Below are 23,178 nucleotides of genomic sequence, written 5' to 3'. Positions count from 1 at the left end.
CACACACACACACACACACACACACACACACACACACACACACACACTTTGGCAAATGAGAAATCAAAGACCAACCCAAACCACGAGATGGTCTGCTCTATTCTAGAAAGTAACTTTATATATGCCCATTCAAATACTTTCAAACAGTCTTATAGGCAAAGGAAGATGTGAAATACAGCTGGAGTATGTTTACTGATTAACCTTACATATCTCATTCAATAACACAAGTTAGGAAAAACAAGCCAGAGCAAGGAGTCAAAAGTCAGGCACGCACAGCACCATGAATTGGGTTCCGCGCATAAAGTAAAGTTCGAGAGAGAATCGCATCAGAAGACAGACAGCTCTTGGGGAAATGATGTGGAAGAGAAGTCTGAAGACAACACCCCAGAATAAATGAAGTACTTATTGCTGAAAAATGAGCTCAGATCTCAACCAATTCCAAAGTTCAGAATTTACTGCACCATTCAGGACTTTCCCTCCAAGTTTCCTGTCTCCTGTTTCATTGTACAACAAGGGATTCTTCATACTTTCTATGAAATACAACAAGGCGACTTTTGCAGTAATAAACTCCACACATGCATGACAAATTGAAGCATGCAAAATGTTTAACGTCCCAGTTCACAGACACTTTAGGGACAAAATCCGATTATGAATTATATGCCACAGTAAATAGGGCTCAATGTTTCATAAAGCAATTTATAGTTCATAAAAATGACAAAATGTACCTGTCAGACAGAGCGTGGAGAGCCGTTCTCTGGGCTGCCTGCTGGAAGAAAGGGCAGAGATGTTTATTTAATATGCTGACTTTAAAATTATGTGCTCAATCAATACTTAAAAAGAAACCCTGTGTCACCCACACTTCTGACAGGTGGCCAAATATGAAACTACTAATAACACAGTAGAGAATCCTCTCGTGTTAGGAAACGAATATTTCTGAAGAGTTAAGGGAAGCCCCCACGGGTCACACTTGCCACCAGGGGGTGAGCTTGAGGAGACTGGACATACTGCACAGGTGAGGTTGGACAGGTCTCAGGAGACGTGGTACTGATCAGAGCTATTTCACTTTTACTTCCGGAATTCCCTTTTACCATTTGCTTTATTCTACTTTCCTGTAAGGAAAAGATCTGTCTTGGTTCCTTTGCAGCTTCTTTTCCTACGCAGCTATAATTCTGGACCTGGTTTTCAGATTTATTGATAAAAGCATCACAATTGGATACTGGAACATTGACTCGCTATGTGATGATATCAGGAGGTTGCTGCTATGTTATAGACACAGGAACATAACTGTGGCAATGTTTTTATAAAGAGTCTTTTAGAGATTCATACTGAAATACTTATGAATACAATTACACGATGCTGGGGTTTAAAATAATACAATTGGAGGGAAGAGAGAGTAGGTAGGCATAGAAATGAAATGAGATGGCCTTGGGTTGATAACTGTCGAAGCTAGGTGACAAGAACACTGGGGGAATGGTATAGTATTCTGGGAATTATTGTGTGATTGAAATTTTCCATAATATAAAAATTAAAAGAAGAAAGGAAATAAGAAGGCCTCCACTGCTCCCTCAGATTCTCCCAGTTTTGCTCACTTTCCTTTCGTCGTCTGTCCTATTTTTTTGTCTGTTTGCCTTATGCCGCCAAGCACTCTGAATCTACGGAAGGCAGAAAAAGACTTCTCTGACTGAGAAGTCACAATTGGGAGGGGATCAAAGCACGGCCTCGAAGACCAAGGCTTCCTCAGGATGCACGTAGGAAACAAGGAGCGTTCAGAGTCAGTCTTCACCTCGTACATGACATATGTCAAATTTACTGTTTACCAGGGATACCAATGTTTCCCACGCTATTCCTCATTGCAGGTGGGTGGCAGACAAAATAGAATCTTCGGATTAGAAAAAACGACACATCAGAACCATTCTCTCTATTACAGAAAAGAAATATACCCTTGGCGATGGTTGCATATCCTTGGATCATGCAGTCAGACCAACACTTACTGAATTCCTGCTACATGAAGATGATTGCTCTGGGGTTTCAGAGGGAAAAAAGCCAAAGCAGAAGTGGTCACTGTCCTGGACAAGCTGAGTCCCCAGGTAGGGAGTCAGAAGAGAGGTCCAGGGATGACTGGCAGACATTTATGAAGTAACATGCAAATAAACAGATGAAGATAGGACAGAGCTACGAAGGGGCAGACGTGGGTGGTGACTAATGGCTGGTGGACCTACAGCTCCTCAAACAGGGTGCGGAGCTGTTAGCAGGTGCTCTGGAAATATCTGCAGAGTAAACATCAACGAACGAATCACTTAGGGGATCCTTCCCACTGAAATGTGGTCAGGCGAGAAGAGGCACTGGCGGTCCTGGACTAGACGGCGGAGGAAGGGTCTGTCCAAGCCCCTGGCAGTGGTTCTCACCTGGGCTACCCTCCCCCCAACCCCCGGAGCATCTGGAATTGAGTGTGTTTCTGCGTGTCACACTCACGAGGGGATCACTACTGGCATTTAGTGCCTGGCCCCAGGGATGCTAACACTTTTCAAACGTCGGGAGGGTACCCTTGTACAATCAGGAACTGTCCCCTTCAAATAACAAGGGTGTCTCTGTGGAGATGCTGCAGCAAAGCAGCGATGAAAGGCAGATCTGAAAGAAAGAACCCAGGGAACATGAGCTCCTGGGCCTGGCACCAGGATTGGAAAATAAATTAGTAAGAGAAACTTAGATAATTCCACAAGGGACGCAACCACAGTGAGTTAGGAAAAAGCATAAAATCTGTTCAACAGGGAATTGAGAGTCTTACATTCTGGGACGGGTTCTGCCTTACATTTATATTATGGACCTGGAGTCTGGACCTCGACCCAGGTCTCAGTTTCCAAACTACCCTTTCCTTCTCCAAATGGAGGCTGAGGGAGCCAGTCAAGGTCTAGGCTACTGCGGACCATCCAAGGGGCAGGGGTCCCCTCCTTCCTCCCTGGATTCCTGGGAACGGCAGCCCAAGTGACCTGGCATTGAACGAACATGATTCGTTCAAGATAGAGAAGAAGAAGAACTACAGCGCTTTCTCTTTGCGGGGACACCTGAGGGGGTCGAATGTGGCAGGGGGAAGAGGTGAGAAGCCAAGGAAGGCCTGGGCAGCACTCCCTGCCCTCTCCTCTCTCTCCTTTGTCTGTCCTCTCCCGAGGGCCACCCCAGGAGCAGGTTCGCGAAAAGCACCCAACAGGTGACAGGCAGCTGTCCTTGTTCCCAGGTTCATCTCCTAAAGGGTTCTCCCTCACGCAGCAAGATGGCTTTCCACTTTCGGCAGTTATCCTTGAAAAGAACTTCACTCCCTAGTAAATACACAATGTGTTGGCTAAATACACAAAAAGTGTTTGGAACTCCCCGAGGGAAAGGTGGCAGGTAGCATCAGCGCAGCCTCTCATCAGCTCAGCAGGAGGCACTGGAGACAGACTCCCCCCGGAATAACAAAAATCACGAGATGTGACTGAAAGGTCAATAGGAATCTCTCACATGGCACCTGAATTTTCGTCCAGCCCTGGACGTCAATTTTTTTTTTAAGTCTATTGATTCTCTTCTCTCCTGCCTGCAAATACTTCCCGCTGACTTTTGTGATAAGGAAACACAGTGCTTGTTGATGTGCAGTCTATAAGAAGATGATTTAAGAAGCAAAAGCAAAGCAAAACAAACCCCAAACAAGAAACTCAGATGCCCGACCATCACTGGAATACCTGCGAATTGACGCATCCCAGGTGGTGGTACCTGCTGAGAATAACTCCCTAGGACTGACATCGGTGAGTCCTCTAATGTAAGCTGAGTTGGAAGCTGGGAACAGTCCTCTAATGTAAGCTGAGTTGGAAGCTTTCCTTTAGCCGATGGACACGATGCTGGGACCAAAAGGGCCTTCTGGGCTGAGACATCATGCATGTCTTTCTGTGACCCTCACCCTTCAATCTGCCACACGACTGCCTGCACTACTATTTTTAATGCCTGCTTTTGATTGTTCTATTTAATTTGTTGTTATTCTACATCATTCAGAACTTTGCAGAGGAGGACTCATCACCCATCAAAAAGGAGATGAGACTATATTAAATGCTTTAAATAACTCCTTGAGGGAAAAAAACAAACTTAACGGCATTAAAATTGTATGTTATATACCAAAGCAAAGACCACCACCACCACCTTTTTCTTACTGCCTCCTCTCTTAAAATAAACTTTGGCTGTTGCACACTATTTTATTTTACTGTTGGAAAATAATAAAATAAACACTGGAATGAAATAGCAGAGAAAAAAATTACTTAGGTGACTCATGATTGAAACCTGAAAAACTACTCGTAGAAAACTAGATGAATTTCCCAATTTCCTTCTTTCAAGACTCGTATGTTAGAGCAACCATATTTCTCTTTCTAAATCATCGTCTCCTCTTGTGACTTTTTTATTCAGTTCTCAGCAAAACAGATTGAAGCCTTAAGACAATGCGTCACTGATCCTTCCTGAGTTCATTACTCATTCATGAATGACTCTGAAGGGTAAGTCTGTGAGACAAAACAAGTTTTCTGCCAGAAATAATTATTTTCCAGGTTCTCTTTGAGAGATGACATCTTTTCTCTGTCTTTATCACAGCAAGCTGGGCGCTTGGGAACCTAATCAGTAGACTTGCAGGTTTCAACATACGCTAAATGAATTACCAGTCACAATCTGTTATTGAGGGGAAATCAAAGAGGAAGTTAAGTGCCCTTACTGTAACTGGGTCGAGCGTAGAACAAGTTCATGGATATTGGAGGGGGAGAAAGCAAAGGGAAGAGGCTAGAATTCAGAGGGGTCTTGGCATAATCCAGTTTCTTTCTTACTTGATAGAAACAGAAATACCACGTGGACAGCTCCATAAAGCCAACTGCTGTACCTATCAAGTGCAGGGCCTGGGCTCTGCTTGGGTGACAGTCAAAGCGGACAAAGCTTGCCACATTGTACTTGGAGTCTACACGTGAGCCAGACATGAAAAGTTAAACACACACAAGCATTCTAGATCCTGGATCTAGACAAGGGCTATGACCAAAGAGGACAGAATGTGAAGGGACCTCATTTGGAATGAGTGCTCAAGGAAGGTTCACTAAGGAAGGGATAACAAAGCTGCCACAAGGAGGGCAAAGAAGAGGTACTGAATGAGAGAAGTAGGAATGGGGAAGGAAGGAAGGGAAAAGTGTTCGGGAGCAGAGGCCCAAGGCAGGCCTAGATCTCTGGTCAGTGGAGGAACCACAGGAAGGTTGCTGTCAGGGAGGTCAGTGAGCGGTGGGGACGGTGGCAGGTCCCAAGGGCTTTGGAGGTCAAGTTAAGGATTTTGGACGTTATCCACAGCAATAAGAAGTCACTGAAAAGTTTACATGAGGGGAAGCTGGGTGAAGGATATATGGCAGCAGTCGCCAACCTTCTTGACACCAGGGACTGGTTTCATGGAAGACAACTTTTCCAAGGACCAGGGGCAGGGGGGATGGTTCAGGAGGTAATATGAGCGATGGGCAGCGATGGGCAGCGATGGGCAGCGATGGGCAGCGATGGGCAGTGGCAGATGAAGCTTTGCTCGCTTGCCCACCACGCACCTCCTGCTGTGCGGCCTGGTTCATAACAGGCCATGGACCCCTGATATATGGGATCTGCCTGTACATTCTTTGCAACTTCCGGTGAATCTATATAATTAAAAAAAAAAGGGCTTCCCTGGTGGCGCAGTGGTTGAGAGTCCACCTGCCGATGCAGGGGACGTGGGTTCGTGCTGCAGTCCGGGAAGATCCCACATGCCGTGGATTGGCTGGTCCCGTGAGCCATGGCCGCTGAGCCTGCGAGTCCGGAGCCTGTGTTCCGCACAGGCCACAACAGTGAGAGGCCCGCGTACCGCAAAAAAAAAAAGAGTAGGCAGTGAGGCAATATGACCCACACTTTTTATTTATTTATTTATTCATTCATTCATTCATTTATGGCTACACTGGGTCTTCCTTGCTGTGCGTGGGCTTTAGTTGCGGCAGCAGGGGCTACTCTTTATTGCGGTGCACGGGCTTCTCTTGTTGTAGAGCACGGGCTCTAGGTATGCGGGTTTCAGCAGTTGTAGCACGGGGGCTCAGCAGTTGTGGCTCTTGGGTTCTAGAGCGCAGGCTCTGCAGCTGTGGTGCACGGGCCCAGCTGTTCCATGGCATGTGGGATCCTCCCAGACCAGGGCTTGAACCCGTGTCCCCTGCACTGGCAGGTGGATTCTCAACCACTGTGCCACCAGGGAAGCCTCAACTTACACTTTTCAAATTCCCTTCTGGCCTTTGTGTGTTGAATGGATTGGGGCAGGAAGGGGCAAAGTTGAAGGTCATCTGCAGTGATCCAGGAGAGAGAAGGGCACGGTAGCGGTGGAGATGGAGAAAGTTCATGCTACATTTTGGAGGTAGGGTTGAGGGAACTGGTGATTGATTGAACATGGGAAGTGGGGGAGGCGTCAGGAATGAGTCCCAGGTTCCTGGCTTGAGCACCTTGTACAGACCGAGAGTCACTGATGGGCAAGACGGGTGCAGGAGCAGGACAAAGGCAGAGCTTAGGTTTGGGTGTAAAAAACTCTACTTTGAAAAGACACATACACCTCAGTGTTCACAGGTGCACTATTTACAACAGCCAAGACATGGAAACAACCTAAGTGGCCATCAACAGATGAATGGATAAAGAAGATGTGGTGTGTATTTACAATGGAATACTACTCAGCCATAAAAAGAAAAGAATTTTGCCATTGGCAGCAACATGGATGGACTTGGAGGGCACTATGCTTAGCGAAGTAAGTCAGACAGAGAAAGACAAATACTGTATGATCTCACTTATAAGTGGAATCTAAAAAATACAAGAAACTAGTGAATATAACAAAAAAGAAACAGACTCAGATATAGAACAACTAGTGGTTACCAGTGGCGGGGGGGGGGCGCATTACAGGGGTGGGGAATTGCGAGGTACAAAGTACTGGGTATAAGATAGGTTCAAGGATGTATTGTATAACATGGGAGGAATATAGCCAATATTTTGTAATAACTGTAAATGGAAAGTAACCTTGAAAAATTGTATTTCCAAAATGCTATGATCTCTCCCCCGTCTCCCAAAAAAGTTTGGGTGTGTGAAGTTCAAGTTGTTTATGGGAAGTCAAGTGGGGAAGTTAAACAGACGGTTGGATTTGAGATTAAAGCTGCTAAATGATAATTAAGTACACAATATCCATATGTTTTTGACAAATGACAGTCATAAGAAGAAGACAGATGGCTTGATTTTCTGGATCTACATTTTGCTATTGTTCTAAGAGAAGAAGATCCAGGAGACAGCTGGTTAGAACACATCTCTGTTTCCGCACTCCATGTGGGATTGACCTCCATCTCTGCTACACACGGTATCAGGTTTATGACACCGACAGTCAAGGAGGTATCACTGCAGCAGTGATTGTAATCACATTGCTTCACCTGTGTTAGGACACTGTCTCCACATTTAATTACCTGAATAAATACTATCACAGCATATCTTACTTCATTTGTGTTTTGCTGGTATTGGAAGAAGGCTGTGAAATTTATATGGACACACCTGTCTTTCTAGGGATTCTGGCTGGTGAGGCCTTACTTTTTTCTTGTCATTCTTCTTCAAGTTAAGACTTGTTATTTATTAACTTATTTCCCTGTTTAATTTCCTTCTACCTCTATTAGCATATTTTATGTTTCGTTAACTTTTATGCTGTTGTTTTTCATTCTGGTCCCCGTTGATGAGTGTCTGAACTTTTCATGTTGTGAGTATCCATTTGGTGCTTTACAACCCATTTAGGAACATTTGTAAGACAAAGGAAAGAGTCTATTTCTGGTCTTTTTTTTTTTTTTTCTCAGTCATGAGTACTTTGCATTTTCGGATTCCTAGTAATGCTGTCTAGGAAGCATTTTGTTCAGTGGACTTTGACCTTATCCAGTACTCTACAGGAGTCAGGCAGAGTCAGGGAGGACAATATAATTTATCATCCAAATAAGAATGGTTCTATCCAAATAAGAACAGTTCTGAGAGTGAAAGGGGATGCTAACCCAGTGGGAGTCAGGGACAAGGGGAGAAAACCCTGCTTTTTTGGGGCACAATGTATGGTCAGTTCTAATAAAGATGACTCTACAAATATAAACAAGATCAGGATTAGAGGACAGAAATTCAGGGGCTGAGGAACCTGCCAATAATGAAAGCAAACAGCTGAACGGGGGTCAGCTGCGGACAAATCACTGCGACTCTTGGTGTCTCTTTAAATCAAGCCAGCGCTTCTCCTGTTCTCTCTCCAGTTCGTCCTCTTTCTCTTTTGAGTCTGCCTACAACCCAAGGTCCTTTTCATGAAGCTTGCCTCGACCGCTCAAGCTCTTGTTGACCCTCCGCTCTCAGAGCTCCTGGTCTAGAACATGGCTTAGCGCTGGGTTCTCTTCTTTCCTGGGGAGCTTGCCATCTGCTTCACGGAAATTTTAGTCTTGGCTAAGAATTCAAGTTCCTTGACGATCACTGAAGGCGGAGATCCCAGCTCATCCCCCCTCCGCCGGAAAGAGCTTCCTGCTGACGGACAGCACCTGCCGTGTGATTCGCCAGTAGGACATGAGTAGGTAACTTCCGGTGATAACAAATGTTACTCTCTGCCATGGCTCCAATTTCGGAGTTTTGTTGAAATACATTTTTTCCCCCTTAGCTGTATATTCTTTCTCTATTTTACGATCTTGAAAAACTAGGGTACACATTTCTCTTCAGAGAAATTTTGACTGGTTGTTTTATTTTAACTGTGTGGCTTAGATTTGCACGTGTCTACCAGAAATTTGATAAAGACAGTAACAGACATTTATTAGTACCTAGTATCTCCTATGGGAAGTGTTGATTAAGGTCGATGACACCAGATGGTTTGCTGGATAACATTATCTCATAATTCGGATTCCGGTTCCAATTGACTGATTCGGGGGCATTATTTGAGGTTGGGGGCTGCCCAAATTTGGCAACTCAAATCTCCTGAGAGGGATTATTAAAGGAGGCGCTCTTGTCTTCACTGGGCATTTCCAGGACATTTTATTCTAGAGGTAACACTATGAATAATTGGTGACATCTACCACGTGGCCCCTTCTGCTTCCAGGCCCTGGAGGCTTTTGCCATCAAAACAGAAAACTCGGGGGGCAGCCGCTACGAGCTAGGAGAAAGAAGGGAAGGTGTGGGGATGGTGTGAGTACATGCCCCGGGGGCTGTCCCTCACCCACAGTGATTGATGTCAGAGTCCTCCCAGCAGGCCAGGGTCCCACTGAGGGTATGGACGGTATCAGGCACCCTGAGTGATGGGCCATACTGACTGCCATGAGGGCAACATTATGGGTCAGAGGAGCCCAGTGGATTCCTGGAGGATGTCTGTGCACCAGGGGTAGCTGGTGTGGAGGTGGTAAGAGGTCAGTCTGAAGTGGGCGGGTGGTGGTAGGAAGATCCATGGCCGTGCATGAGGTTATGAGTGTGGGTGCTGGGAGGGAGAAGTGAGCTGGGTGACATTCAGCCCCAGTATAGGTCCTGGGGAGCAACTTGTGCTTCAAGAGCTGCGGCATCACTGTCCCATGGCAAGTAGCTTCTTCTACCTGGTCATCTGGATATTCACCCCATAAAGGACTGGACTTAGGGAGGCTAGACACCAGCTCCTTGAGAATAGGAAGTGGGTACCAGTTACACGACTGAACAGTGTTTGGCACAAGGTCTAACCGATAGCACAAGGCACATAAATGCTTGACGAATATAATGTCACTAGGTGACCAAGCCATAATGGTGCCCCTCCTGAATCCCTGAGGGATAACGGATTAGCTTTTATCTCATTCATTCATTCAATTTGGTCTCATTCCAAAAACGATTTCCGTCAGAGGATGGGACAACCGGGCTTTAGTCTTTAACAGATTCTAAAGTTTATTCGAGCTTCTGTTAGTACAATTACAATTTTTTTTTAAATTATTATTTTTAAAGAAATGAACAAGGCAGTCTTTTGCTTTTAAACAGGCATCACCCTTCAGCTGCCAATTACCCTTTTAGATGAGAGGATCTGACAAACCTTTGCTGAACTATTATTTTGTTCAAAATCAAAATGGCACTCTCTATGTACCTGCTTCCTTGTAAGAAATTCACTTCTTTCCTTGTGGCATTTTTCAGTAAAAGCTTCTATCCAGGTACTATACAAGGGACTGTTTTACTCTATGTGACCCCTGCTGGGCAGGTGGTAAATTACTAATCTTTCTTCTCTCTCTGCCTCCTTCCCCCCTCCTTACTCTCTCCCCTAGATTACCAGCTCACCATTCTCACTTCCTCCTCTGACTTCTAGATCTATTCTTCTATCATTAGCTCCTTGTCTTTGCTTAGATAAATCAGTTTTCTGGCTTCTTCCTGTACTCCTCTCCTTTTATTACCTAAATAAGCCGAAAAAAGTTCCAGCAATGTAAATAAAGAACATTTCTGGGGAGAAGGGGAAGAGGAGGGAGGGAGGGAGGGGGGGAGATGTTAAGATGTACAGTTTAATGGTTTTACACTAATATCTATTTATAGTAATATAAATTCTTTTTTAAATTGAAGTATAGGTGATTTACAACATTGTGTTAGTTTCAGGTGTACAGCGAAGTGATTCAGCCATATATGTATATATAAATATATACACACATATGTATATGTATTTTTTTCAGATTCCTTTTCATTATAGGTTATTACAAGATATTGAATATAGTTCCCTGTGCTATACAGTATATCCTTGTTGTTCATCTATTTAATTTTATTTTTTTTTAATTAATTTATTTTATTTTTGGCTGTGTTGGGTCTTCGTTGCTGCGCGCGGGCTTTCTCTAGTTGCGGCGAGCGGGGGCTACTCTTCGTTGCAGTGCGCAGGCTTCTCACTGTGGTGGCTTCACTTGTTGCGGAGCATGGGCTCTAGGCATGCAGACTTCACTAGTTGTGGCTCGCGGGTTCTAGAGCACAGGCTCAGTAGTTGTGGCACGTGGGCTTAGTTGCTCCGCGGCATGTGGGATCTTCCTGGACCAGGGCTCGAACCCGTGTCCCCTGCATTGGCAGGCGGATTCTTAACCACTGTGCTACCAGGGGAGCCAATCTATTTTACATATAGTGGTGAGTATCTGTTAATCCCATACTAGTAATTTCTCTTTCCCCCCTTACTCTTTGGTAACCACAGGATTGTTTTCTATGTTTGTGAGTCTGTTTCTGTCTTGTAAATAACTCATTTGTATTATTTTTTAGATTCCACATATAAAAGATATCATATTTGTCTTTGTCTGACTTACTTCACTCAGTATGATAATCTCTAGGTCCATTCATGTTGCTGCAAATGGCGTTATTTCAGTCATTTTTATGTCTGAGTAGTATTCCATTGTATATATGTACCACATCATCTTTATCCATTCATCTACTGATGGACACTTAGGTTGCTTCCATGTCTTGGCTGTTGTAAATCCATGTCTTGGCTGTTGTAAATAGTGCTGCTATGAACATTGGGGAGAATATATCTTTTCGAATTAGAGTTTTCATCTTTTCCAGATATATGTTCAGGAGTGGGATTGCTGGATATATGGTAGTTCTATTTTTAGTTTTTTAAGGAACCTCCATATTGTTCTCCATAGTGGCTACACCAATTTACATTCCCACCAACAGTGTAGGACGGTTCCCTTTTCTCCACACCCTCTTCAACATCTATTATTTGTAGACTTTTTAATGATGGTCATTCTGACCAGGGTAAGGTGAGCTGATACCTCATTGTAGTTTCGATTTTCATTTCTCTAATAATGAGCGACGATGAGCATCTTTTCATTGGCTTCTTGGCCATCTGTATGTGTTCTTTGGAGAAATGTCTATGGAGATCTTCTGCCCATTTTTTGATGGGGTGGTTTGTTTTTAAAATATTTTCTATTAATCCACTTTAGCATTTTTGGCTACTGACATTAAGATATTGGAACAGAGGTTTAGGGAAGTTGGCTTGCTCATGGTCAGAGTTGGTAAGTAAGGGAACCAGGCCAGTGAAGTACCACAGAGCACCCCGGTCCTGCCTCTGCCGGGCTGTGGACTCTTCAGGGCAGAGATTGAAGGGAAGGGGACCAGATACATTTTGGATTCTGCCAGTCCCAGCCAAAGAGGACTGGTGGGATGATGAGCAGATGTAAACAGACACAGGGGGCAAGCTTCCTGTGGGGATGCTAACGCAGAAGCAGCAAGGAGGCGTCTCTTAGATGTTTGCAAAGAAGACAGGACGGCTTTAGGTTTTGGAGACTAATCTTGATTCTTCCAGCAGTTTATAGGCAGAAGCACATGGGTCATTTAGAGCTTGCCCGAAACTCCCGGGGAAGAATTCTTTTTACCTCCAGGGCTCACTATGACAGGACTACACATGTAAAGGAAGTGCCTGCCTGAGTCAGGTCTGGTGCTGTTGGATGAAGGTGAAAGATCCCAGCTCAGCTGTCGACTCTCAGATCTGTGAGAACGGCAGAAGCTTTTGGATTCTGGGACAGAGCGCTGGCAAGGCAATAACACCTTCCATGTGAATAAGTCCGTGTGTGTGCGTGGGCCCGTGCATGTGTGTGCGTGCACGTGCTTGTCAACGTCACATTGACAGCAAACAAGAAGGACCAACGAATGGCAGCTGAGCTGCCTGGAGACAGGCTACAGGTAGTGCATGGATTGCAATTCCTGGTTCTTGGGAATGGGAGGCTAAATTGGGAGTGTGCAGGGTGATGCAATCCAGGCCCCGCAGGTTCTACGTGGCTGCCTGGCTTTCTGGCCTGCTCCTCAGGGCTTTGGTCAGCCGTACACTCCTGCAACTCTTCTCACAGTGCTATTTCAGCACAGGCCAGACTTTGAGCACAGCCAAGATGACGTGGCCCAGTAATAACTCTCATCTTTGGCAGAGCAGGTGGACGCTGGGATTGCTCACTCCCCACTTTGGTGGGTTTGCCCAATGCCTTTTGGAGCTTTTAATAGAATCCTTACTTTACCTTCATACAATGCTTTGGTGGAGTCCCATTTACTTTTTCTTTCTTTCTTTCTTTTTTTAAATTCCAGCAGTTTATTAGGTTAGCGGTTGGTTTAATTCAGCAGCTAAATAGATGTTATCCAGAGACCTGATTCGTTCTGTTTACATTGTCAACGTCACTGCCTCAGTAGGTGGTTGGTTCTTATGAATGCAACCAGAGCCCAGGTTGTGGAATACAAATGCTACTTTGTTTTTGCATAAAGACAAGATGCAAGTCACATAACTATTTTGATAGTTTTGTTCAAATAATGCAACCTGTGCATGAAGAACAAAAATCTACCAAAATCTAAGTCTGGCTTTCTGTTTTCGCAAAACATCTCTTTTAGTCAGACAAAGTAGCAATATTTGAAGGTAAAAATAGGTTTGTCATGGTTAGGTAAGAGTCTCATCATTGCACTTTGCAAACCAAGTATATAACGTAAGAGAAAAGCTGAAGCAATTCTGATTGCTTTATTATTGGTATTAGGATTTTCACCCTTCAAGTGACCACTGCTTGATGGTTTATACCTGAAAATGTTTCACATATAACATGTAATCACACCCTCTTCCTTCAACTGCCTTGGACTGCTAAGAATGAAGTCCAGGTAGAAAGGAGACGTACCCAGAAACACGTTGCTGAATCAGACCTCCACAGACAGAGATTCTGGCTAACCCACACTCTAGCACTTTGCTGTGTGAAGAGGACCACGTCTGGTGACATTTCAGAAACCATCTGGTCTACTTCTTTGTTTTTTGGTCTTCATGGCTGCACCGTGTGGCATGCAAGGTCTTAGTTCTGTGACCAGGGATCGAACCCATGCCCCTTGCAGTGGAAGTGCGGAGTCTTAACCACTGGACCACCAGGAAAGTCCCTGGTCTGCTTCTTGTTTCACTTGGCACAACTTGTTGGCTACAGATCTGGTCAGGATGGAACTGCAAGTGCCCAGGGGCACTGAATTCCTGCAAATGATTTTGCTCCAGTAGAAACAAAAGGTTAAGATAGTCTCCTGAGAAAATCTGTGCTTCTGAGATAACCGGCCCCACTTGGAGAAGATTTGGAAAAACACAAACACAAACACAATTTTCCGAGTGCATATCTGGACCAGGTACCTGAATGACTGCAGGTAAATCCTTTCCTATATGAAAGCCCCCAAGCCTGGATACGAGTGATAGCACAGACTCCAAGGAGCATCCAGTCCTGAATGGTTACAATTCTGCAAAAGCTACTGAAGAAAAAAACCCCATAAAAGTCACAGGACAAAGGGCTATTCCTCTGAGTTAAATAGCAGTGTCCTCCGGAGGGAGATTTCCACTTCCTCTGCCAACCAGCAGCCCGGCTGGCAGCTGTATTTGAGAAAAGCATGCCTATCCAATAATGGTACATGGCCCTTCTTCTGTTTTCTGAATGGAGTCTATTTTGGTGGTACTGATATGCACAGTTAAAAAAGCTTGGCTTAGTTTCCAGAATGTAGCTTCCTCTGAATTCTTCAACTTAACAAAGCCATGATTCTCCGTTTTTGTGTTAATTGCATGTTTGCCCCAATTCAGTGGATCATCTCCTAATTTTTATACAATATTCTCATTTTCCAGATATCCGCTGAGGGTCCTCAGATTGAAATGAGTCACATCCTATGATCCAAGCTGAGTGGACACAACTAAACCTCCGTCAATCTCAGGTCCCCAGAGGAGGTCTGAGAAAAAAAGTGAGGAGATGGGGTTGTGAGCCGTTGTATATCTGTGCTCTGTGACATTGAGGTTTGCTGACCATTTCAGTTTTGGAAATGACAGTTGATTAATATAAAAAAAGACAACTACTTTTTTGTGTATCTCCACCAATGCCTGCGCTTCTCACAAATGTTTATAAAGAGTGGCATGATGTAATAAAACTGGCCTTCTTAAAAGAGTGTTGCATTTGCCTCTGGTGACAGTAAAATTTTATTTATAAAATATTACTTAAGTAAGCTTTAGGGCTGTTAAACAAACAAATAAACAAAGATGCAAAAACCTCCTGTTGAACATTCGTGTTTCACTGACTGTGCCTGAAGGTTTGAATTATGATTACTTCACATACAGGTGACAAAGATCTGATAGTTTTCAATGAGCGTTATTGTGCTGTTTCCATATTAGAAAGAAACCAACTTGTCAGTATAATTAAACTGGATAGGTAGCTTAGGTTCAACATTTATGCAGGACAAAAAATTTAAAAAAAAATAAACTACTCTTTTTTTTTTTCTATTTTTGCTGTTAGGTTTAATATATGTAATATATACTTTTTTGTATAGTCATTGAGAACAGGGCATTTCCCAGCATTTAAAAAGTCCTTTAGATTTTTGAGGTTAAATTATCCTAATGAATATTACGAATGTGTAATTCATCAAGACCAACAAAGCCAGCGTCTTGCACAATATTTTACATTTAGTAGGCATACAAGATTCTTCTCAGAATGACTCCTTTGGAAAAATGTTTCAGCTCTTGTTGGCTACAAATCCCATCTACGATATAGTTTATTTCTAATGTAGGAGAAACTTGATTTTGGAGCTCACCCCTCAAACCTGGTCCTGATTACTGCTTCAACTCCTGTTTATATAATTCTACACAATTTTGGCAGGATTCAAGAGCACATACCAGGGTGTTGGCTTTTATGAATCTCCTGGGATGTGAATGTCAAGCTGACTGGATGAACTCTGGCCACAAATCCCAGACAAGCACAATGACTCTATTTATTCAGACTTGGCCGCCTGAATGCAGATTGACTCTGTGGGTAATAAATTTTCACAGGCCAAGAACTTCAGCATCAACCAAGCTGATTCTGAGAAGAAAAATACACCCAGGGAAGTGGAGCTGGGCTGCAAAAACCTCCTATATTTTTATTTCACATCTGCATATCATTCGGCTAATACATCTGGTGACGGATGGACACGCACTGCTGATGGCTTCAGAGGTTCTTCTGAAAAGCTCTGCTTTCTGTTATGCAATTGTCATATTAAAAAGGAACAAGGAAAAAAATGACCAGCGGCCATTACAATTGGCAATCTGCTTTTAATATTACACCCAGAGCTGATGTTACTTATCCAGTGACCTCTACGGTAAACAGCAGAAAATTGAGATGGGAATGTTCCTTGTGCTTCTTCTTAAGAAACCAACGTTAACAAAAGGCAGTTAAGAACTGCAATTCAGTGCTCAGAGCAATCTCACCACCTATAATCCCGACACCTTGAGACGCGAAGCTTTAGAGTCACTCTAAGAGGACCGAGATTCTTTTTGAGAGACATGATTAGTACTCCATGCGTTAAGAATAAGAAAAGAAGTGGCTCTTTAACTTGCAGATTTATGCTAATTACCTGGATATCTATTAAATGAATTGTGTGTTCTCCAAATATTGACTGGGGATTAAAAGGTAACTTTTCTTCATTGTGAGAAGTAAATGATGCCAGTAGGAGAACTTCCCTCTACAGATTATATCCCAGGATCACTGCCTGTAAAATTAAAACTGTCAGTTTAAGTGGATAAACCATGCTCATTTAAAGAGAAAAATGTAGTTATATAATTAAAACGAAAAGACTGCCTAATACGTACGGATAATGTAATTACTGGAAGCTGCAGGCACATACACAGCCATTTAGCTTGCATCCCCTCTCCTTACTTCCCTGCGCTTATGTATCTGTCATCTCTGAAACGCTGTGTGCAGTTGACACGATCTTAGCTGCTCCTTGTTGAGTGTCTTATTCACGTGGCCCTGTCCTCATGTCTTAGCGGTAATAATTTCATCTAGATATTTGCTGTGTCCAACCTCCCAAGCTTACCCTCCTCACCTGAGAGGCAGAACTCATTTTTTTTTAATAACCTTAAATCTGCCTTTTATTTATTTAATTTTTTGGGCTGCGCCCGGTGGCATGCGGGATCTTAGTACCCCGACCAGGGATCCAACCCGTGCCCCCTGCAGTGGAAGCATGGTGTCTTACCACCGGGCTGCCAGGGAAGTCCCAGAACTCATTTTCTTTTTTTTACTAAATGGGAAGATAGGCAATATAATTCATTTCTCCCTTCCAAATCCATTTAAAAAATGGCTTGAGTACTTAGTACCTTCAGGAATCATTTTGTCTTAAATCTTCTAACTCCTTTACTTTCTTCCAAAGAAACACTGGCGTCTAGAATTGTTAAAACCAAGAGCCACAGGTTTTAACTGGAGATCAAACCAACTGCCACACATATCTTGTGTCCTTCCTTCATTTACTCAGACACAAAATCTGATTCTCAAATCATGTGTCCTGTTTCTAGTTTGAACCTCATCAAGTATGAAAATTATAGGAGCAAACATGAGATTACGACTCCATTTCCATTAAACCTCCACATTTTGTAAACCTGGTCACAATCCTAGCTCTAGAGGTTAGTCAAAATGCTACAGTTTTTGAAAGGGAAGGCTGTGAAGAAATGCACTCTCTTGGTTTTGGAGGCTTCTGTTTGAGGTAACTTCTAGAAAGTTATAACCTCAATATGGCTTGGTATGAAGCACATTTAAGAAGTGACTATTGACATTTCTGCAGAGATTGGATAAATGCTTTTCTCCTAAATAGGTAGGCGATTTGTGTACTTATCTACAGACAATTTTTGTCCTTGGGTCTATGTTTTTTTCTTCTTTGTCAATACTTTTGATCTTTGGATAGGACTAATTTGAAAAAAAATCAGTGTTTAATTAAAAAAAAAAAAAGGGAGACCCGAAGTCATCTTTGATACTGGACAACAGACAGCAGGAAATACTCTCAATTCAATAACATTATGCATCATTCATGCATCCATTCAGCAAGTATCCAGCACCTCTGCTGTGCCAGATACAGTTCCTGCCCTCAGGAAACTTCCAGTCTGGTTGGCTGAGATACTTAAAAAAGTAAACATAACGCACAACTAAAATTATGATGAGACCTAAGAAGAAAGGTTAGGTTATTGTGACACGGACTAACCAGGGGTCCAAGTTAGATAACTGGAGATTCCCTGATGAAGTGAAATTTATGCTGCACTTCCAAGATGAGTAGGTATTAATGGGGCAAAAATCAGGGGGGAGAGGCCTATGGAGGGCCTGAGGCAGCTGAGTTTGGCTTGTTGGAGGAGCTGAAAGAAGACCCATGGGGTGGAAGTACCATGAACCATCTCAGTGTGAAGTGAAAGGGAAGCGTTGAGTGAAGCCAGCTGGGTAGGGTACTGTCGGCCAACTACGGGCTCTGGATTTTACCCCAAGTGAAATGCGAACCCATTTAAGATTTTAGACCAAGGAATGACTTGATCTGATTTTGATGCTTTGACTTGATCTTTTTCAAAAGATCCCTGTGAGGAAGTTGTATTATAGAGGGGGGAGAATGGACTGGTTTAGACTAGCCAGGATGGAAAGAGGTGGATGGACTAATATTTGTGAATTTATAGGGATCAGAGATAAAATTAACATTTGAGTGAGGAATAGGGAGTCGTCAAGGATGAGCCCGATGTTTCTAGACTTAAACAACTGGGTGCCTGGTAGTTCTAGGTTTAGAAATGGTAACAGTCACAAGAGGAACATATTTGTGTGTGGATAGGTAGAGGGGTGGCAAAGACCAGAACTCCAGTTTGGCACAACTTGGATTTGAAATGCTTGTGAGACATCCAAGTGGAAAAGTCAAATAGGTCTGTGGTTAAGAAGAGAGTTCTGAGCTGAGGGTATAATTTTAGAAATTGTAAGTATATAAAAATTGGGGCTTCCCTGGTGGCGCAGTGGTTAAGAATCCACCTGCCAATGCAGGGGACACGGGTTTGAGCCCTGGTCCAGGAAGATCCCACATGCCGTGGAGCAACTAAGCCCGTGTGCCACAACTACTGAGCCTGCGCTCTAGAGCCCACAAGCCACAACTACTGAGCCCACGTGCCACAACTACTGAAGCCTGCGTGCCTAAAGCCTGTGCTCCGCAACAAGAGAAGCCACAACAATGAGAAGCCCGTGCACAGCAACAAAGACCCAACACAGCCATAAAATAAGGAAATAAATTTATTAAAAAAAAAATTGAAGGTCATGGGAATTGATGAGATCATCCAGAGAGAGACAGAGAGGACGTGGAGAGGAAAAATCAGAAATGCTAAAAGATTCCAACATTCAAGGTTGGCTGCAGGAGAAGCAGTCAGCAAAGGAGTCTGAGAAGACACAGCCAGAGGGGCAAGAAACAAACCAGGAGGGTATGGTATTAGACAACTCAATAAAAGTGGAGTAATTAACAGTTTTCAATGCTGTAACTCTTCTGGTGAGACAAAGGACTGAAAAGAGCCTGGTACATGCGCTCTGCAGACCCACTGCGGTCACTGGTGACCCAGTGAGTGGTTCTGGTGGAGAAGAGGGGCAGAAAAGAGTCAAAGGAGTAAGTCCCCAAGTAACTGAGAGGAAATGGGACAAACTTTTGATAAGAGGAAGGCAGTGTCCTCTTATAGTAGGGGGAAGGGAGACAATGAGTGAAGACAAAGGTAGTTGTGTGCATCTGGTTACAGGAAGATGAGGCTTCCCTGTTAGATGCCAGTCAGCATGGTATGCAATAGGGAAGTAAAGATGAATAAGACACAGCATCAGATTCAGGTCACTCACTCAAGAAATCAGGAAGACAGATAACTAAATCTCATATTATCAATTCTGTGATGGAGGTAGTTATAGGATACTCAGGGAGAAAACTCATAAAATGCCATCACCAGTGAACTGCTGTGAGTTACGTATATATAATGTAATACCCAGAAATGCCACTAAAAAAAGCTATACAAAGAGATACACTCAAAAATACTATAGATAAACAGGAATGAAATTCTACAAAATGTTCCAGGAAGCTACAGGAATTCAGGAAAGAGAAAACAGAAAAATGAAAAAACAAAGAGAACAAACAGAAGACGAAAAATAAAGTGGTAGACTTAAGCCCTAACATAATTAATTATCATTAATGTAACATTACATTAATTAATATTAGTTAATCAGTTTAATTATCAACTAATAATTACATTAAATGTAAATGGTCCAAGTACATCAATTAAAAGACAGAAATTGGCAAAGTGGATATGCTGTCTGTAAGAAACTCACTTCAAATATAGGTAGGTTGAAAGTAAAAGAATGGAAAAAGTTATATTATGCAAACATTAATCAAAAGAAACTAACAGTGGCTACATTGATATAGGAGAAAGTAGACTTCAGGGCAAAGAAGATTACCAGAGTGGAACATACGTAATTATAAAAGGTCAATCCACCAAGAAGATGTAGCAATCCCAAATATGTGTGCACAAAATAACAGCTGTAAAATATGTGAAGCAAAAACTGAGAGAATGGAAAGGACAAATAGACAAATCCACAATTACGGTTGGAGACTTCAACACTCCTCTCCCAACAATCGATAGAGCAACTAGACAGAAAGTCAGCAAGGATATAGAATATCTCAACAACAATATCAACCAACAGGTTCTAACTGACATTTATAGAACACTCCACCCACCATCAGCAGAATACACATAAAACATATACCAACATAGATCATATCTTGGGCCATAAAAAATACTCAATGCATTTATAAAAATTGAAATCATACAGGATATGTACTTAGACCACAATGGAACCAAACTAGAAATCAATACAAGTAAGATCACAGGGAACCTGGAAACACTTGGAAATAAAACAACACACTTCTAAAAGCATCAAAGAGGATGATGTCTCACTGAACTGACTGACAATGAAAATACAACATACAAAAATTTGTGAGATGTGGCTACAGCAGTGATGAGAGTGAAATGTACAGCACTGAATGTTTATATTATAAAAGAGGACTGGGCACATACCCTGAGAAAACCGTCATTCAAAAAGAGTCATGTACCACAATGTTCACTGAAGCTCTATTTACAATAGCCAGGACATGGAAGCAACCTAAGTGCCCATCGACAGATGAATGGATAAAGAAGATGTGGCACATATATACAATGGAATATTACTCAGCCATAAAAGGAAACGAAATTGAGTTATTTGTAGTGAGGTGGATGGACCTAGAGTCTGTCATACACAGTGAAGTAAGTCAGAAAGAAAGAGAAAAATAAATACTGTATGCTAACACATATATAGGGAATCTAAAAAAAAAAAAAAAAAAAGGTCATGAAGAACCTAGGGGCAGGATAGAAATAAAGACGCAGACGTAGAGAATGGACTTGAGGACACGGGGAGGGGGAAGGGTAAGCTGGGACAAAGTGAGAGAGTGGCATGGACATATATACACACTACCAAATGTAAAATAGATAGCTAGCGGGAAGCAGCTGCATAGCACAGGGAGATCAGCTCGGTGCTTTGTGACCACCTAAAGGGGTGGGATAGGGAAGGGAGGGAGGGAGACACAAGAGGGAAGAGATATGGGGATATATGTATATGTATAGCTGATTCACTTTGTTATAAAGCAGAAACTAACACACCATTGCAAAGCAATTATACTCCAATAGCGATGTTAAAAAAAATCAAAATAAATCAATTTTCGAAAGTAAAAAAAAAAAATAAAAGAGGACAAATCTCAAATCAATAATCTAAGCTCCCTCAAGAAACTAGAAAAAAAAGAACAAAATGAACCCAAAGCAAGCAGGAGGAGGGGAACAATAAAGATGAGATAGCAATGAAATTGAAAAAAGAAAAACTGACAGAGACTACCAATGAAACAAAAAGCTAGTTCTTTGAAAAGAGCAATAAAATTGATAAAGCTCTAGTAAGACTGACAAAGAAAAAAAGAAGATCTGTATCAAGGATGAAACAGGGGCTATCACTATAGATCCAGGCATCAAAAGGACAATGAAGGAACATAACTCTACACACATAAATATGACAACATAAATGACCTGATGGATTAATTACTTGAAGAGCATGTACCACCATAACCTACCCAATGTGAAATAATCCGAATAGTCCTTTAAGAATTAAGGAAATAGAATTTGTGAGTTTCTAAAAGTCTCCAGGCCCACATGGTTTCCCTGGAAAATTCTGACAAACATTTAAAGAAGAATTAACATTAATGTTATACAATCTCTTCAAGAAAGAGAAGAGCAAGGAACACTTCGCAATTCACATGATAAGCCAGCACTGCCCTAATGTCAAAACCAGACAAAGGCAATACAAAAAAAGAAACCTTCGGAACAATATTCCTCATGAATATAAAAAGACAAGCATGTGAGGAAAATGTAGAGCAATGGGAATTCTCTTATACTGCTGGTGGGAGTGTCAGAAGGTACAACCATTCTGGGAAAATGGTTTGGGATAGTCTACTCAAATTGAACATCCTATAGCACTTCTACTCTTGGGGACAGACCAATAGGAATGTTCCCATACACCCCCCAAAGACCTGTACAAGAATGTTAGTAACAGCACTATTCCAATAGCCCTAAACGCCCTCGTGTACGTCAGCAGTAGGACAGGTAAGCAAATTACAGTATATGCACATGATGGAATGGGATCCAGCAATGGAAATGAAAAAACTTCACTTCGTGCAATATCATGCATGAGTCTCACAAACAAAATGCTGAGCGACAGAAGCCAGACACAGCAGCGTGCACTCACGATCCTATTGATGTAATTGTGCTTCAGAGACAAGCGCAATTACCCTACGGTGTTAGAAGTCAGGAGAGTGGTTATTCTTTTGGAGGCTGCTGCCCCGAAGGGGATGTGGGAGACCCAAGAGGCTGGTCATGTCTGTGTCTTGATCTGGGTGCTGGCTACACGGGTGAGTGTGGTTTATGAATATTCATCAAGTTGTATTCTTAGGTAACGTGTAACTTTCCTCTATGCCTGGTGTATTCCATTGTAAGTTGACTAAAAAAGAAGAAAAAAGCCTACTGGATCTGGTGACATGAAGATTGTGGGTGAGCACAAGTTGTGAGGAAGTGGCAGGCTGCAGGGATCTAAGGTTGATTCCAATTTTACAAATGGCGGCACCAGAGCACCGAGCAGTTCAGTGACTGGGTCTAAGGCTGCAGAGCCACTGGGTAGCAGAGCAGGGACTTGAACCCAGGGAGCTGCTGAGCTGGTGCTCACTCACTAAACTAGCCTGTCTCTTATTTTGAGAGCACAGAGGCAATGATAAAGGAACATCAAGACGGGAATATGCAAATGCACGAGTGTATGAGGCTACTTCAGGAAGAGCAAACAGCTGTAGCAA

General features: G+C 42.7%; 1 protein-coding gene across 3 annotated transcripts in view; it reads right to left on the bottom strand.

The window, feature by feature from the left end:
* Window positions 1-23,178, bottom strand: part of AFF3 (ALF transcription elongation factor 3) — a 560,304-nt gene that overhangs the window by 96,854 nt on the left and 440,272 nt on the right. For all 3 annotated transcript variants that reach the window (XM_027128817.1, XM_027128818.1, XM_027128819.1), the window contains one exon: window positions 726-766. In XM_027128817.1, coding sequence (XP_026984618.1) covers window positions 726-766 — 41 coding nt within the window. The remainder of the gene's footprint in view (window positions 1-725; window positions 767-23,178) is intronic.

Source organism: Aethalodelphis obliquidens, unplaced genomic scaffold (genome assembly GCF_003676395.1).
Source record: "Aethalodelphis obliquidens isolate GAN/ISIS:26980383/991018 unplaced genomic scaffold, ASM367639v1 scaffold35, whole genome shotgun sequence".
NCBI lineage: Eukaryota > Metazoa > Chordata > Mammalia > Artiodactyla > Delphinidae > Aethalodelphis > Aethalodelphis obliquidens.
Note: the sequence above shows the minus strand (reverse complement) of the source record. Positions and strands in the feature narration are given on the sequence as shown.